Below are 14,492 nucleotides of genomic sequence, written 5' to 3'. Positions count from 1 at the left end.
CGTTTTTACCATCCTTCGCGCTTTCATAAATATTTCTGATATTTCTGTCCCGATTTTGCCGCTTTGCCATAGCTTATCAACATAATACATTCTACAGAGGGGTTTTTAGATTTGTGGTCACTTATCTGATCACTTTTTGCTTGAGAATATAGTAAGTAGTACATTATTACAGAGCCATTCAGTCGCTATATAGACGTAGCAGTGCTGTAATGTATTTTATTACACTTTGTCAAACATAGGAGTGAGACAACACTAACAAATTAGACTTGTTTGGCAACGTTTGTGCGTCATTTCACATGTACCCGGTCTCCAGTATTCTCTTTGATTTCTAACCGACAGCTGTGTAATGTAAAATGGTTGTCATTGTCTTATAAACATCACGTAAATTGTATATGTTTAATAGTTTTGTGAAACAGAAAGCATGACAATAACATTGCAGTACATTTGTTCGGTACTGTGCTCTGCTAATGCAAATGATAATGAACATACGTTACTGGTCATGAAGTGTTTTATTGCTTAAATGGGGAAGGGGAAATCACATGTTTTAAAATCGCATAAAACACACACTTATTTGTAATGCCTAAATCTGCACTGTACTTCTAAATTCAGTTAATCGTATTAAGATAATAATCATTATTTCAATGACAGATTTATGGGCAAAATATTACACTTAAGTATTGAGTGTAAATTTGGAGCTCCTTATTTTTTTTTATGAACACGTTTAAGATATTGACTAGTTCTCACGTGATTTGTGAATGTATTCTTGGTAAATTTAATAGCTCTAAATATATAGCAGTTGTCTTGGAGCTTATTTGAACGGAGAACATCATCACACTGGTCATACTCCACAGGTTAAAACGTCATGATGTTTGGCCGTGTTAAGCAAAACACATTGACCGCATGTGTGCATGAATGACTGCGGTGTGAGTAAAACATTCGATATTTGTTGTCTCAGACACCATTACTGGCGTTGATGGGTCTCTCGGCATAAAACAAGCCCCACTTCTGATCTCCCGCTTCGCAGCGCTCCAGCTTCTTGCTCCAGCCGTCCACGATGTACGAGTAGTCGTCTTCAGAGAATTCCTAATGTTCAACGCATTGTGTTATACGTAGAATTCTGTATTGTGTAAAAAAAACCGCAAGTGTGCAATTTCACGTAAACCTATGCTGTTTTTGGAACACTTACAAGGCATATTGTTTAACCAACTGCCCACCACGCCGGCCCACACTCCCATTCCATGAATTGTTATAATTCAGGGGCATTTTTATCGTTTCTAATTTGTTATTTTTTATATATATGGTCTCTTTCATGTGTTCTGCATTGTTCTCGTTTGTTTCATTCTTCTCAAGTATAATTTGCATGTGCTTTGTTTAAAACATGTACTTGCTTACTCTCTGGGTCTCTCGGTAAAGTCACGTAGATAGAATTTTTTTTTAAATCACGACGTTTCGATCGCAACACAAGCAATCGTCTTCAGGTGAAAAACTACAGCAGGAGAATTGCTGAGGGAGGAGAAATATAGTTTTATTGCTGTATTTTTCACCTGAAGACGATTGCTTGTGTTGCGATCGAAACGTCGTGATTTTTTTTCTTGCATTTTACTATCTATGTGACTTTACTGAAAAACCCAAAGAGTATGAATTCCTGCAGTCACGAAAGCTTCAAGTCAAACACGTACTTGCTTTTTACACGTGTGAGCATAATCGATGTTTATTGATTGACTGATACATGCCTAATTGTTATAATTAGAATAAGAAATAAGAGAGTCAGACAGGACAGCTTGAGTAATTTCTTCTGCCACTCTTATACATTGCTTTATTTCGGCTTTAGAGCCTTTGGCATTTACACTGAATCTTAATCGTAAACAATGTCTGGTGTGACAGGCAATTTGCAGTGAACCACAGTTCTTAAATACACTGATGGTGAATGTTACACATCTACGTTTTAGTGATATTATGCATGTCCTCATGTGTTAACGCATGCGTGCGCAGGCTTTCTGCTTGACATATCTTGTGCTAATTTGCTTCCCGTATTCCACAAGTATGCGGCGTAACCTGGGCAAATTCTCCCATTTTCCGCCACTTTGTAAAATTGGAATTTTGCAATCGTGATGTAAAAACTACATGCGCTGCCGATTTGAATTCGCACAGGTTGTGACAGATAATGGGCTTAGTATCAGCAGGATAAACTAAAAATGGTGTGTAAGTTTGTAATGTGGGCCTTTTCTGCGTCTCACCTTGATAAACTCATCCTGAATGCTCTTGGTCCGTTCCAGCTCCTTGTTAAGAATGTCCACAAATTGATCCGTCCTGTCCTCAGCTCGAACATTCTGGAAACCTGCTTCTTCCAAAAACTAGGAAACACCATCCAGTTTTTTTCGTTAAGGGAAGTTTTTACAGTCGCGTTTTTATCTCAGACGATAGTGACATTTCACAAAAGCATTAGTTTTTTCGTTTTCATATGCAAAGCTTGGAGATGGCCCGGTGTTGCAATTGGCTGTCGTATCTATGCAGAAGTTGAATTTGTGTAAGGTCCCACATGTCAGCAAAAGGTGTGCAAGGAGATAAGAGCACATTTTAAGTCCAGCTAAGCTTGTATTTTGCCCTTCCCATTGTGAAATTGTGATATATTATTCGTTGCTTACCTTGCCATATTTGGACACAGAGTACAGGATGTAGCCCCTTTGTTTGACATAATCCTCAAACTTCGATGTCCAGGGTTTTTCTCCACAACAGTAGTCAGTGATCAGCAACTTTCCCCCAGGTTTTAACCACCTCTGGTATAAGGGGAGAAAAACGATCAACAGAATATGACTTAACGTTATATTTTCAATACATTTTGCGTTGAGCAGTAAAAATAAAGATTTCATATATATAAGTGAAATATATTTTATTTTTAACAATGCTTTTAATTAGAATAATAAATTAGTGAGCGTGAAAGAGGATTTTTCAAAATGTGCTCTTACATAAAACCTTTTAAAGAGGGCAAACTTGTCTGCAATGTGCAAGATGGTGTCGCGGCTATACACCACGTCAAACGATTCCTCCGGAAACTCCCGCTTGGTCGCGTCACTGATTTCAAACTGCACCTAGAAGCAGACATGAAGGGCATTTAAATGCACACGATGACAAAGGGACAACTCCAGGCCTAGCGAGACCAAGCACTGTTAACCTTTACACAAAACTTTAAAGGCTACATTTAATTAAGTACTTTGATTTTAAGAAATCACATTTTTCATAATTTTACAATTTTCAGTACAGTAAATGCAAATCCATTAACTTGTGTTGTACAATGAGCCATTCTGTGTTGGCCAGAATTGTCATGAATGCGACGTACCAGTAATGTGCTGTCTTCTGTGGCTCTCTCCATGGCAATTTCTACCATGTTAGAGGACAGGTCCATCCCAAGCACGTCCACCTTGAAGGCCTGTGGCAGAAGGTGGTCAGTCCTTTATAACTTGTGTAGTGACATGGCGGGATGTCACTGGGTAATGCCGGCCCGAGAGAGGCACGGCGTGCGGTGTAGCGACATCGCGGACACCACGAGGGTGTGGGTGCAGTACCGGCCCTAGAGGGGCTCGGTGAGCGCTGATCGATAGCGCTGGATGGCACCACGCTTGGCGTGCAGTGCCAGGCCTACAGGATAGGGTGTGGAAGTGCCGGCCATAGGAACGAGGTTACTAAAGGCCGTGGCACTCTGGTTGACCCGAGAGGACACGTGACCAGTTAAGTCTACAAAGGGCCCCATGTGGGGGCTAGGGGTGGTCACGTGGTCAGGGTCGAGATCCTGCTCGAGGATTCTGGAAGGTGGTCGTGGCCCTGGGCGGAGCCTGCCCTGCCACAGAGGATATAAGCCGGGTTCCCCAGAGGGACAGGCGCTGTTGTTCATCCTGAAGGAACCTTCGTCTACGTTCTACCGAGTCTCCAACACGTGGATCGGGACACAAGCTAGGGTCCGGTCCGTTGTAGCTAGTAACGGTGTAATTAGTGTAGTTAGCCTGCTGGTCACCACCATAAGTTGTTATTCTGTTAAGGGGTAGCTACCCCGTGTGTTGGCGTTAATAAGTGTGTTGCCTCCAAAGAGTACGTCTGCGACTCAGTTGAACTCACTACACTTGTATTAAGAGATGCGATGGTGAGTGTTGGTTTTAAAATAATCAAAACACATTGCTCCAAATATTGATTGAAAAATTTGTGAATGTTTAGATAGTGTATGTGAACGAAAGTATATGTAAATATCAATAAAAGCAAGAGTATGATATGTAATAATTATTCAATGTTTGTGTAAGGGTTTGCAATAAAATTGTCTGGAACTTTTTTTGTCAATTCAGTTCACGCAACACAAATGGCAAATCAATACTGCCAGATCCGTCTGAAAAAGAGGCATGGGACATAGTGAGGCTTACCTGGGCAAACAAGCAGAATAAATAATAACGGTACAAACAATATGATCAAGAGAGAAACAGGAAGGCAGCCACAAATGTAATCAAGGTACCTTGGCCATGTAGAAGTTACCACCTCCAATCCCACACCCAACATCCAGCACTTTCTGTCCCGCTTGCAAATCCAACAGTGATACAAACTCCTGAAACAAAAAAGCACAAACTTGAGTAGTGTAATATTGTTTTAAAAACTTGGTTGCTTTTTTGTCATTTAATGCTGGAACAAGCGGACTCCACTCGCTTACAACATAAAACATGCAATTGTAGCCTGTTGCTTTGCTTTTTTATTGAAGGAGAAGAAGATTGTATGAAATGTCTGAAATGCACACCTTGGTGGTATCAGGTCCTCCAGTGCTCACGTAGCCTTCACCAAAGATCTTCTCGTAGCGGAGGATGCCTTGCCGGGAATACTGCTTCCCATCCAGGAACTGCTGGAAGGTGGCGTAACCCTGGTGGCCCGCATTTTCCCGTGAGACCTTTTCCAGCAGCCAGCACACTTGGTTCTGATTCTTCTTCAGCTGCACACGAGGGTGGGTGGGGGGCGAGCAAGCATTGCCATGCATGCATGAGGTCGTGTTGATCTTTTCAAACTCTACGTGCTACTATTATTTCCTAAGTTTTTTTCAACAAAAATTCTGGTAATCTTTTTTTCATTTAGCAAAAAGGTAAGGTCTTTTTTTTTACATATCGTTATCAAATTTTATCGTGCTACATTTCTTTGAATTATTCATTGTATATTGGATACATTACAAATTTACTTCCATAATCAACTCACCTTGATGTATGTCTGCACAGATTTGGAAATAACCAACTCAAAGCCAAAGCTCTTTTCGTTCCCATTGGCCTGCTGGAAGCCAGCTTGCATGATGTGATTGTATTGAGCAGGTTTCCTGTAAATCGTGGGATTGAAGGTTCGTTTTGAATCACCTGCAGGCACAAACCATAACAGTTATGAATTCTTCAGTGACAATTGTATGAACACGCAAGCACATTAGACATGGCGATGAAACGAGGTCACCTATGTATTGAAAAACAACTGCTGTGTAAGAACATTTAGAAGCTATAGTATCCCTAATGGGGCTTACGTTAAGTTTTGTGATTTTCACATTTTTTGTTATATTCCATAAAAACTTTACCCCGGAAAATGTTTAACTTTATTTTGCATCAATAACATTCTAAGTAACATGAGTCTTAATATTGCTAATGTTTAAGCTTACATAATTGTAATATCTAGATGTACCACGCAAACGTATTTAACAATATAAAACAACAATTTATTGAACTAATGCATTTACGGTTTATTTTTATTTTTAAAAAAAGAATCAGTAATTAACTTATCGCTATCTCCATAACAGACATATGTACTGTATTTTCATACAGACACGGAGAGAATAGTATGTTACAAATTAGAAATCCACACGTCAACTGGATATGAGCAAACCATTTACAAAACAAGCCAGGTAGTAAGTCCACATGGAAAATTTGTATTTCATGCGTCGTGACCTGAGAGGCCCCGGGAGCTTCCGAGCTTGTTTGTGGGTCACCATCGCGCATATGGCGGCAAGATGTTAACTACCTTGCCTGGTATACAGGGAATCGTGGATTTGATCCCAACCCTACGGCTGTATATTTTGAGTTTGCATGTCTCTCTCCCCACAGTTGCGTGGACTTTTCTCCAGGTCCTCCGGGTTTTCTTTCCACATTTAGAAACATGCGTTTAAGAGTATTTGCCTGCGATACATTTCCACATGATAAGCCGCTTCGTTGAGTTATCATTTGTGAATGCCAGGTTGCTTCTGAAAAAGAGCTATATAGCTCAGTGGGCCTCACCTGGTAAAATAAAACAAATAGTTGTGTTTTTTAAAATAATACCCATACCAGATTGATGGAAGCAGGACTCGCGAAAGAAAAGATGACCTCCAGGACGCAACCAACGCAGCATGCTGTTCACCAGCTGTAGCAACTCCTCATCCGTTAGGTACATGAACAGCCAGTTTGAGAAAATCACATCGAAGCTGCGTGAAGAACAAGCATCACGATGGTGAGGTCTTCACGGCCAATGTCCACGAAGTCATAAGAAAAGATGACCTCCAGGACGCAACCAACGCAGCATGCTGTTCACCAGCTGTAGCAACTCCTCATCCGTTAGGTACATGAACAGCCAGTTTGAGAAAATCACATCGAAGCTGCGTGAAGAACAAGCATCACGATGGTGAGGTCTTCACGGCCAATGTCCACGAAGTCATAAAGGCTTGCCATCGCTATATTCTTCCGGATCATCCAACAGTTGCGTTTGATACTCCTGATTTCAAAGGACTGGCTGTAGAATTTCCTCTTGATAAGACCATTTAAATTTTTGAATTAAAGCTTTCGTGACTGCAGGGATTCATATTCTTGGTTCTTTCGGTAAAGTCACGTGACTTGACCGAAAGAACCAAGAAGATGAAGACCATTTGCTCAATAGGATAAAAATTCAATAGACGTCTTTTTTCAACAATTGCCTTCTAAGTCTTATGCTTTAATGTGTACATGTATAAGATGTCAGGAAATTTTGACGATGATGTGTGCCCACTTGCACATGTTTTTTCATCTCCTGTCGTAGTTCCTTTTTTAAAATGTAGTTAGAAAAAAATTAGCGGAAATTTAATGATTCATAGATTAATATAGCTTCTTAAGTTCATAATACATGAACCGATTTGTTAACGGGCAAATTGTTAAATTTATAACATAATTAGATATGGAGCCTGAAATTTAATTTGTTGGTACTTTTGCGTATCATGTTTTCAGAACTTTCTAACTGCCAATTGTATATCTGATATTAAAAACAATATAGTTTAAGTTATTTAAAAACAAATGACTTTTTGTCACGGAGTCTCACTCGTGTCGTGTCAGCAGTTTGAAATGTTGACCCACCAGAAACCCAATTCGGCCATTATCTACGACTGTCTGTTGCAATTGTGTACCAATGGAAACAGAAAAAAGACACGTGGCCTTCACGTTTACACTTTGTCTCACCGAGGGCGCGTTGTTACCTGCCGTACGTGCGGTTTTAAACGTGACTTCTGACCAACCCCCCCCCTCCACCCACCGCTATGCAAACAACCACACGCACGGTGCCACGTAACCAAAATGTATATTGTCATTTTGGCTGCGATTTTTTTTGCTACGTCGGTCTCGTAATGCGTCCCGGTCCTAAGCATATTTTACTGGCCGGCCGTGACCGGGAAGTTAACGCCCGCGGTGGGGTGGTGTGTGGCTTGTACAGAGTGTCCTGGAAATGTACACAAATGTGCACGTGCGTTGCCATCGGCGACATTATTGACGTTTGCTATACAGTTCTGGATATAGATGTATTGCGCAAAGTCAGAAATAGAGGCCGTTTCGAATGTGTTAATGCTTCGTGACAGATATTAATCTTTTGCGCAAACATCATCGGGCGTTTGAGAGAAGTTTTGACATTCGTTTTGTTTGCTGTCATTCGTTACGATTGACGTGTGTGTGTGTGTGTGTTGCAGTTGTTTGTAATTACTGAAATATCGTCTGCTGCCTTCTGTATTCACAAAAATGTCATAAAAAATTTTTGAAGGCAAGATATGTAAAAAAAAGAACACGCTTATTTGTTTTACTTTATAATTCCGGTCTTAAATCATCATTTATTTCCTGCTTCTACCCACATTTCTTTCTGGCTACGGAACAATATAATGTACTCTTAAAACGTATGTATATATGTTGAACTTATTTCACATCGCGCGTAGCCAACCGTGCTAGTCGGATGTGCGGTGGAAAAGACAACAAAACCTTAACGCACGAAGCAGTTCTAAAGACGTGAGTTTTCAAAAGTGCAAAGTTAGCATCGGTGATTTGTATAAACCATTTCGGACCTGTTTTCTGGGAACTGGAGCTGCGTGACATCTGCCTGCAGGAATTTTATGTTCCCATGGTCTCTGTTCAGCTCTCGATTTTTGTCCAGAAATGTCTGCATGAAGTCCACCGCTGTCACGTGACTCGCCTGCTTGGCCAGGTGTCCAGTGAAACGACTAGGACACGAAGAGAGACGTGGAACAACATCGGACGCTTGTGGTTAAATATACTTCGCGATTTCTCATTCGTGGATAGAGAGCGCGATGGTGAATATACGCTCCTGTGCAACTTACCTTTAGATTTGCAATATTTCACACGCGTTCCTTTAGGTATTAAGTGCGCACACATATGCTCAACATAACATTGATGTATTAATACCATCCAAACATATCTTGCTTGCATGCACAAAAGTTTAAAGATCCTAGCTGGATAAGTTGTTGTGGAAAATTACGTTAGCAAGTGCATTTTGGGACAGACACATTGCACAAGTGGGCTATTGGGTCAGCTGGAAACATGCATGGCCACTTGTCTTCCCAGTGCCCTTGATTGCACACCGTACCAAGTACAGTACTTATAAAATGCGTCCCTAGAGGGGTTACAGTCCCGCGACAGATGCCAATTGCCACCGGTCAGTGCCGGATCAGGAATTTGAATCCAGATCACTTTAATCATCATCCAGTTCCCTAGAAGCTATGCCACCACTCCATAGAAATGCAGCAATGCTTGATCTTTGGCTTTATAATCTCTCTGAGTGCCTCTCTTTACAACTCTTCAAATCATGTCAGTGGACATGAGAGCCTGAGAGTTGAAGGTTAAAGAGCTTGGGGGAGGTGGTAATGTGGAGTCGAGGTGGTAGGGGGATTTCAGCAGGCCGGTGAATGTATAACGAAGAAGTTCCGTGTCACATATTTGGGGTTCTCATACTGTCCTAGAGTGCAGAAAGCCTGCACTTTGGCGATTTGCAGATCAACTTAATCCACCGTTCCTTTTTTTGCGCATCAAGCGCAGGGTGGAATTCCTGTTTTTGAAGCTTTCGTGACTGCAAGGATTCATACTCTTAGTTTTTTCGGTAAATTCACGTAGGTAAAAAATGTAAATTAAAATTAATAAAAAATAAAATAATAAAAAAATCACGACGACGGAGACTTGTGTTGCCTCCGAAACGTCGTGATTTTTAATTCTTTATTTTTATTAATTTAAATTTTTTACCTACGTGACTTTACCGAAAAAACTAAGAGTATGGAATTCCTGTGTCTGTCGCTAATCTGTAGGGGAACACACATCTCAGATAACCTTTTGTACTCGTTCACCACGTGGCATCACCTGACCGGCAAATTTGCCTGAGCTGTGCATTTCTCGTGCAGCTGTTAAGAGAAAATTGTTCAATATCTGATAACAGCACCAAATCTGATGGACATGTGGTTTGTGGTTTCGAGTCTCGCGGCCACCTTGCTTAACACTATGGGACGTATTAACCGTATATAATACGTGCCATCAATTTCGGAGTGGATGTTAAGTTTCGAGTTTAGTTTAACCAGGTGAGAACTCAGGAGAACAGGATAGTCTCATTTGCAATAGTGAGCTGGGTCACCATAATAACAAAAGCAAAGCAAATCATTTGCAGCGATGTAGCAAATAGAAATCAGAGCGAAAACAACTGTGTCGCATGAGAAATCAAAACTATTGCACGGAAATAAATGAATTGTGCTGGTAATAGTTCTTTAGTTAATTAATATGAATTCCAGATAATAATAATAAAAAAACATACTCTTTGCGGCAGGGCAGGTGGGAAATATTTCCCATCTACTGCGTGGACCAGAGGCCACTTGAATGGATTTTAGATGCAACTCTGTGGTGTCTGCTCCCGTCGGGCCATTCTCTAACATGAAGGGTTGTGGGGTGCAGCTGTCCAGGTCAGCATAAAAGAAGAATACTGAAGGTAGCTCTGTGACATCATGAGCCGCTCTCTATCGCGAAGGCTTGCACAGCCCTTGCAAAAGACCCGAATGGACACTACATCTGGTAACACGGACAATAATTTTGGGTTAAAATTGGGGACAGAAGATGAATACAATTTTATAAACAATCAGGTGAATTCTAGAAGTTCAGGATCACTTGACAGCAGCCACACATCCCCTATTACTGTCGTCGTTCTGCAGCGCCACTGCAAGGCGTCAGCAGAGCCCCCCCCCTCTCTGCTCTCTCTGTTCACGCACCCAATACCAGCGCCCAGTTCGAGCACTTTGGCGTCGTCGATGCTGGGCAGCAGCGAGAGGATCTCTGGCTTCTCGAACTGCGAGAGCGTGCTCGCGCTCGAGTCCAGCATCATCTCCTCCACCGTCGCGCCCTTGGAGTGAATCTTCCAGAACTCCATCATCGTCTTGCGAACTTGCAGTCGAACCGAGACAAAGACAAAGATTCCCCCCCGTAGGGCCTTAACGGACGGTTGGGGCAAGTGCCGGAATGGCCAACACAACACTCGGCCGCCTCTTTGTCGCACCAGGTACTCATTTGAGGCTGAGTTGATCTAGGGGAGGCCCAGTTCAGATAATCGTCACTGGTGTTGGTCGTGAGCTGGGTTTAGTAGAGCAGTGCGCTAACCGTTGCAATGCCGCTCCCCACAAACCAAATGCACACACACATCAATTCACATTAACGCGGGCTGTCCACAATAGCAGTGACACGCCTGACTCAGTACGAGAGCGTTTGCTTCACTTTGGAGCGTAACTTCAATACACCGCACTAACCTGGCCCGCAGAAGTGGTTATCACAGAGCCGCCTCTGAGATACTTTCAATTGACATTTGGTTCACACAGCAGAGGGCAGCACTCTCCCACCCGCCCTGCCACTGTCAGTAAAGGTTCAGCGCGCGACCATCAACCCAATGCATTTATTCACAATCAACGTTTTTGGGTTTAGATCGCGTTATTTATAAATGTGTCGTAACCCTCCACCACCCGACACGGCCAATCGGTAAAAAAGTGTCACGTTGACAAAAGACAAATAGTTCACTGCTTTAGCCCACCATTCTGCCGAATTGACCGATGATGCTGGATGCAATTACCAGCGAAACGTCGTACTCAAAAATTGTAAATGTTGTGGTTTCACGCTTCAACACACCGGTGGGCTAAAGCAGTGAACTATTTTGTCTTTTGTCAACGTGACACTTTTTTACTGATTGGCCGTGTCGGGTGGTGGAGGGTTACGACACATTTATAAATAACGCGATCTAAACCCAAAAACGTTGATTATGAATAATATTGGTCGCGAAAGCCTACGTGTTAAACCGATGCATTTAATTCAATATCATGGGACCTTTTTGCCAGTATCAAATAATGATTGGGGTTTACCCTTTCTGGCAATAAAACAGGTGTTAAGATGTTCAAACACCAAATAGATACTTTTTGGGAGGAATCAAGTCTACATTAACCACACGTACTTGTGGTGAACATGCAAACAAAACATGCTCTGATAATTCTCTTGGATTTCATAAACTTACGTACAGAACCACATTTAATGCTACAGTGTTTTGTGTGAAAGTTAATTTACTGGGAATGCACTGACCATAAATGCACTTTCAAGGACCAAAACATTCTATGAAACCACTCCGCCTCCGTTTTACTTGTGACTTCCCCTTATAGAACTAATCGTTGTCACCTGTACATCAACTCATAGCTGTCTTCCTCTTTGGATATCCGGAGAGACCATCACAGGACTGTCTTCATCCTGAAGGTTTTCTTAAACAAACCCGCCAAATTAACCAAAAGGTCCGCTCAGTTCCTCTAACTCCCTCCTGTACCCTCAGAAGTGCCTCCTGGTTCCGACTAAATTTTCAATTTGCTATAACTGTTTTGGTTAAAACAAAATTCTGCGTTCCTGCTCTGAGTTTCTGGAAGAACTTGAGCTCTCATCTACAGCGTAGATGCCTCCCTTTAAAAAATAGCATGCTAACACTGTATATTCAATGCTATATGCCATCACCATCACGGACTGACCTGTGCGGTGAAATATGGTCAAACAATCTCCGTGACCCGCATGGCGGGTGGAAGGCCTTCATCCAGCAGTGGATTGACAAAACGCACATGTGTGTGTGTGTGCGTGTCACGTCGTGGGTGAAACATTCGTCGTTGTATACTGGTTAAAACTTTTCACCCGATAAAGGAATTTTATAAACGTGAGCCGGTGATTTGAGTTCTCATTCTCAAAAGTAGTTTCCATCGCCTCCTCCTCTGTGTATTATCTATGACATTTTACACGGACTGTCTAGATGCATTACGATGTACGATTGTACTGCATACGAATGTTAAACGTGTACCGTGTTACAAAGATGCCCCACTCGCTATTTCTTGGCCATATGTTAATGGTAACTCAAGAAGGACGTTCTGACAAACATTTTAAGTATGATTCAGTTTTGTACCCAAAATTATCGCGATCATCACAACAGTCGTTGCAGTTAAGTTGTATGACTCTCTTATGTTTAAAATTAGTGTATATTAAAACTGAAAACAAACACATCGTATGTAGTATATACAATAAACTCAATTCAATATACACAACGAGATACACGCAACTTGCTCGTATGGTGTGACATGTACTCACCCTCAGCCATGGTTATTTTGTTTCTGATGGGGGGGAATTATCGTGCCGTTCACTAAATTGTGAACACTGCGTCAGATGAAATGAATGGCTTCTCGCGTCCTGCTAAAGCTACGGCTCCTGAAGTTGTGTTCCCTCCCTCTCGGTTGCATCAATCGAATCAATAAGTTAAGTGCGCTTGGAAGAAAAAAAGTTTGAAAAAATTAAGGATGCCACCAACTCTGCGACTGAGAGAGAGAGAGACGCGACTCGCTCCCCAACAACAACCGAAAACGTGTTGCCTACGGAATTAACAAATGTTCCTGTCGCAAAAGAACACTGGCCTCGTTTATATATCGGTGGTTTGGGGGCAGATATTCAGTGCTGATGGTGTACAACTCTTCGCGTCGTGGCGCTCAAAAGGGGGATTAGGTTATCTTGATATTTTGTTGTAAATGCCCCTCCACCCCGAGCCAATGACCTTGATCTGGCTTTAGTTTGACTATGTGCAACATGCATGGTCGCGGCGAACTTCCAGGGAGACAAGTCTTTCAACCAACCCACCCTCCCCTAATCGCGACCCCGGGCTAAGTCCACACGCGGCGTGTACACCAGACATTGGCTACGCCATCGGCAAAAGTGACCCTCGATTGATCAAAGGTTGGGTTTGAGCCACGTCAGCTGTTTCGGGTGCTCTGCTTGTTCAAGGGCATCCAGTACGAGCATCGAGGGTAGCGGGGGGGGGGGCAGTTAGTTTCCCAGGCTGCTTAGAGCTTGCTTAACAGCATCATTGTACGTATCCTTTTAGAGTGAAACATTTTTTTTTTAAACAAAGTCCGTTTGTAAAAGTTAGCATCGGTCGCCAGTTCGGTCAGAGTCACCCAGATATTCAGATTACTGAGGTGAGATTAGCCGCGCTCACGTTCTGTCAAAAAAGCCTGCCTTGAGGACAACCGATGATGATGCAAAAGGGACCGGTGGTGTTGGAAGGGGGGGTGGGGGAAACGAATCATCGTTTGACGGCGACATCACTTGTTTAAGACGCGTGCCAAGCAGCCAGGAGAGAGAGAGAGAAAGAAAAAAGATCGCACGTGTGATGTATCATTGTACACCGTTGCCTGCCGCAAACAACAGGTATGGGGCCATTCATTCAGTACCTACGCATGGAGGAGAGAGGGGGGGTTAACCCAAATGCGTACGTTTGCATGGGGGGGGGGGGGGGGTTGAAGCCTCGATAATAATTTGTCTGCATTGGCCTTCAAATGAGTTAGATAGTCCGGCGGTGGACTATCTGTTTGCTTAAACACGTTAATCTTATTAATCCTTGATCGTTTTAAATATCGGCTGTTCTATAGGATTCGGGGGGGGGGGGGGGTGCGTCAAGCATACGTTCGCAGGTGGGGGAGGGGGGGGTGTAAAAAGTCCGCGTGCGTATAGGGAGGGGGGGGGTCAAGTGTTGACAGATTTTTGCGTACCTACTCAATGGATGGCCCCTATACTGCCAAAAATGCGCTGATGTATTACGTCATTTACTTAAAATGTTGCAACAGCTACTGTTATTATTTAATTTATTATTTCATCTTAGTATGTTATTATTTAATTTATTATTTTATC

General features: G+C 42.4%; 2 protein-coding genes across 2 annotated transcripts; both read right to left on the bottom strand.

Moving 5' to 3' along the window:
* Positions 1–382: 382 nt before the first annotated feature.
* LOC133346895 (uncharacterized) lies at positions 383–6,477 on the bottom strand (the record flags this gene model as incomplete). The annotated part of the gene is made up of 9 exons (XM_061558725.1): positions 383–1,083; positions 2,238–2,354; positions 2,646–2,777; positions 2,967–3,089; positions 3,338–3,427; positions 4,496–4,585; positions 4,772–4,960; positions 5,218–5,369; positions 6,321–6,477. Coding segments are annotated over 9 exons (1,182 nt in total), but the record flags the coding sequence as incomplete, so codon positions are not given.
* Positions 6,447–13,304, bottom strand: LOC133347305 (uncharacterized). Its single transcript, XM_061559453.1, has 4 exons — positions 12,903–13,304; positions 10,520–10,691; positions 8,324–8,479; positions 6,447–6,628 (listed from the first exon to the last, which is right to left on the bottom strand). Exons 1-4 carry the CDS (start codon positions 12,910–12,912, stop codon positions 6,514–6,516), a joined length of 453 nt encoding a protein of 150 aa, XP_061415437.1. The 5' UTR covers positions 12,913–13,304; the 3' UTR covers positions 6,447–6,513.
* Between the last annotated feature and the right edge of the window lie 1,188 nt (positions 13,305–14,492).

This window comes from Lethenteron reissneri, chromosome 25 (assembly GCF_015708825.2).
Source record: "Lethenteron reissneri isolate LAM-NWPU_2019-01 chromosome 25, ASM1570882v1, whole genome shotgun sequence".
NCBI classification, from domain to species: domain Eukaryota; kingdom Metazoa; phylum Chordata; class Hyperoartia; order Petromyzontiformes; family Petromyzontidae; genus Lethenteron; species Lethenteron reissneri.
This window is presented reverse-complemented; position numbering and strand designations above follow the sequence as displayed.

What these genes read in the sequence shown, in the direction of transcription:
- LOC133347305 (XM_061559453.1), bottom strand. An exon ending in GAACTGGGCGCTGGTATTGG is followed by an intron (nt 8,480 to 10,519) that starts GTGCGTGAACAG and finishes TTCGTGTCCTAG; the next exon opens with TCGTTTCACTGGACACCTGG. An exon ending in CTCCAGTTCCCAGAAAACAG is followed by an intron (nt 6,629 to 8,323) that starts GTCCGAAATGGT and finishes TTCTTCACGCAG; the next exon opens with CTTCGATGTGATTTTCTCAA.